Below are 1,358 nucleotides of genomic sequence, written 5' to 3'. Positions count from 1 at the left end.
TCAACCCAATCTTTGCCTTCTAATCCTGAAATCACCCAACAAACATATCAAGGCATCGAATGAAATTAAAGTGAATTAAAATTAGTAATTTTAAGGCCTAAAAAGTATGTTTTTACTCTTAAGCACAAATTAGGAGAAATTCACAAAATCATGCTATTTCATTGAATAAATGTGAGAAAAGATGATAAAATCCCCTAAAATCAACACAAGATAAACCACAAAATTGGGGTTTATCAGCGGGATAAATCTTCCACATCACCCATGGTGCCTCTGGTACAGCAACTGGTAGACCAACAAACCTCGGGCTCTCCAAGATCCAACGGCTTAACCTCCACCCACCGACCCGCGAATACCTGCCTGAAGACCTCTCTGCACCTTTCGAGCGCCCCAGAATCACATACAATTTCAAAAAATTCAAGTCCCTTTCGGATGTGCTCTTCATCTTCCTTGCCATGAGACAGTAGCAGCATCGCACACATGTAATAGGCTTCCAAGTCGCCCCCAGTTGCAGCCATAGTCAGAGTATCCATTCCACCGATGCAATGACCAATCCAGACGAATTCAGTCATCCACACCCAGAGTAGGGCAGTCGGATTTCCTGCCTTCGCGCAGCATTCTAGGAACCTGTTTTCAGGACGGCCATAGTAGTATAAAAAGGACGCAATTGGCAAGTCCAACATCGACGCCTCCTTGTAAACAGCATCGGACCTCGCTGCACCCCAAAACACCTTGCAAGTCGCCTGCATGTTGAACAAATCCTTAATCGAATACGACGCAACCTTCGTGGCAATCCTAACCCATATATCGCGAGGAAGAAGATTCAGCTGACATTCGTACTCAACGGATACGGTCCCTTTCTCTCTGATCTTCTTGGCTGCGTTCCTTTTCTTTTTGTTCTTCATGGAACCTCCAGCCATTTGCAAGCAACTTAGGCCAGGGGTTTTGGAAAATATCAAGACGAGACACGACCACCAATGATACATTTTGTGCTCTTATTATATCCTTTTTTTTGTTGTTAAAATGGTTCAGTGCCTCGTATGTCTCTTTATCGATTGTTCTGGAAGAGATCAGATAATTAATAGGGAACGAACGAAATACTCGTTTTCAATTTTTTTATTTTTCTAGACAAGCTTAACTCAATACTTACCCCTTTATTTTAATACTAATGTGCTATCCTATTCAAATACTTTGGTTTTACAACACAATAATTTAACGTTGACTGTTCGATTTTTGTGTTATATTCATGTCAACTTAGTTGCTTACTTTAATTACTCACTGAATAAATGTTATCTTTTCTTCTTTTTTTTTTCATCGAACTAGTTTAAATTAATCTTTTATTTTCATAAAAAAAAACCCTA

The 1,358-nt window shown here is 39.8% G+C and overlaps 1 protein-coding gene across 1 annotated transcript; it reads right to left on the bottom strand.

Moving 5' to 3' along the window:
* On the bottom strand, nt 234-917 carry LOC107620213. The gene has a single exon (XM_016322413.1). It carries the CDS (start codon nt 915-917, stop codon nt 234-236), a length of 684 nt encoding a protein of 227 aa, XP_016177899.1.

This window comes from Arachis ipaensis, chromosome B10 (genome assembly GCF_000816755.2).
Source record: "Arachis ipaensis cultivar K30076 chromosome B10, Araip1.1, whole genome shotgun sequence".
NCBI classification, from domain to species: domain Eukaryota; kingdom Viridiplantae; phylum Streptophyta; class Magnoliopsida; order Fabales; family Fabaceae; genus Arachis; species Arachis ipaensis.
The sequence above is the reverse complement of the archived record's forward strand: the minus strand, read 5'-3'. Positions and strand labels throughout refer to the sequence as shown.

Coding starts and splice junctions, on each gene's coding strand:
- LOC107620213 (XM_016322413.1), bottom strand. CDS start 917: ATGGCTGGAGGTTCCATGAAGAACAAAAAGAAAAGGAACGCAGCCAAG.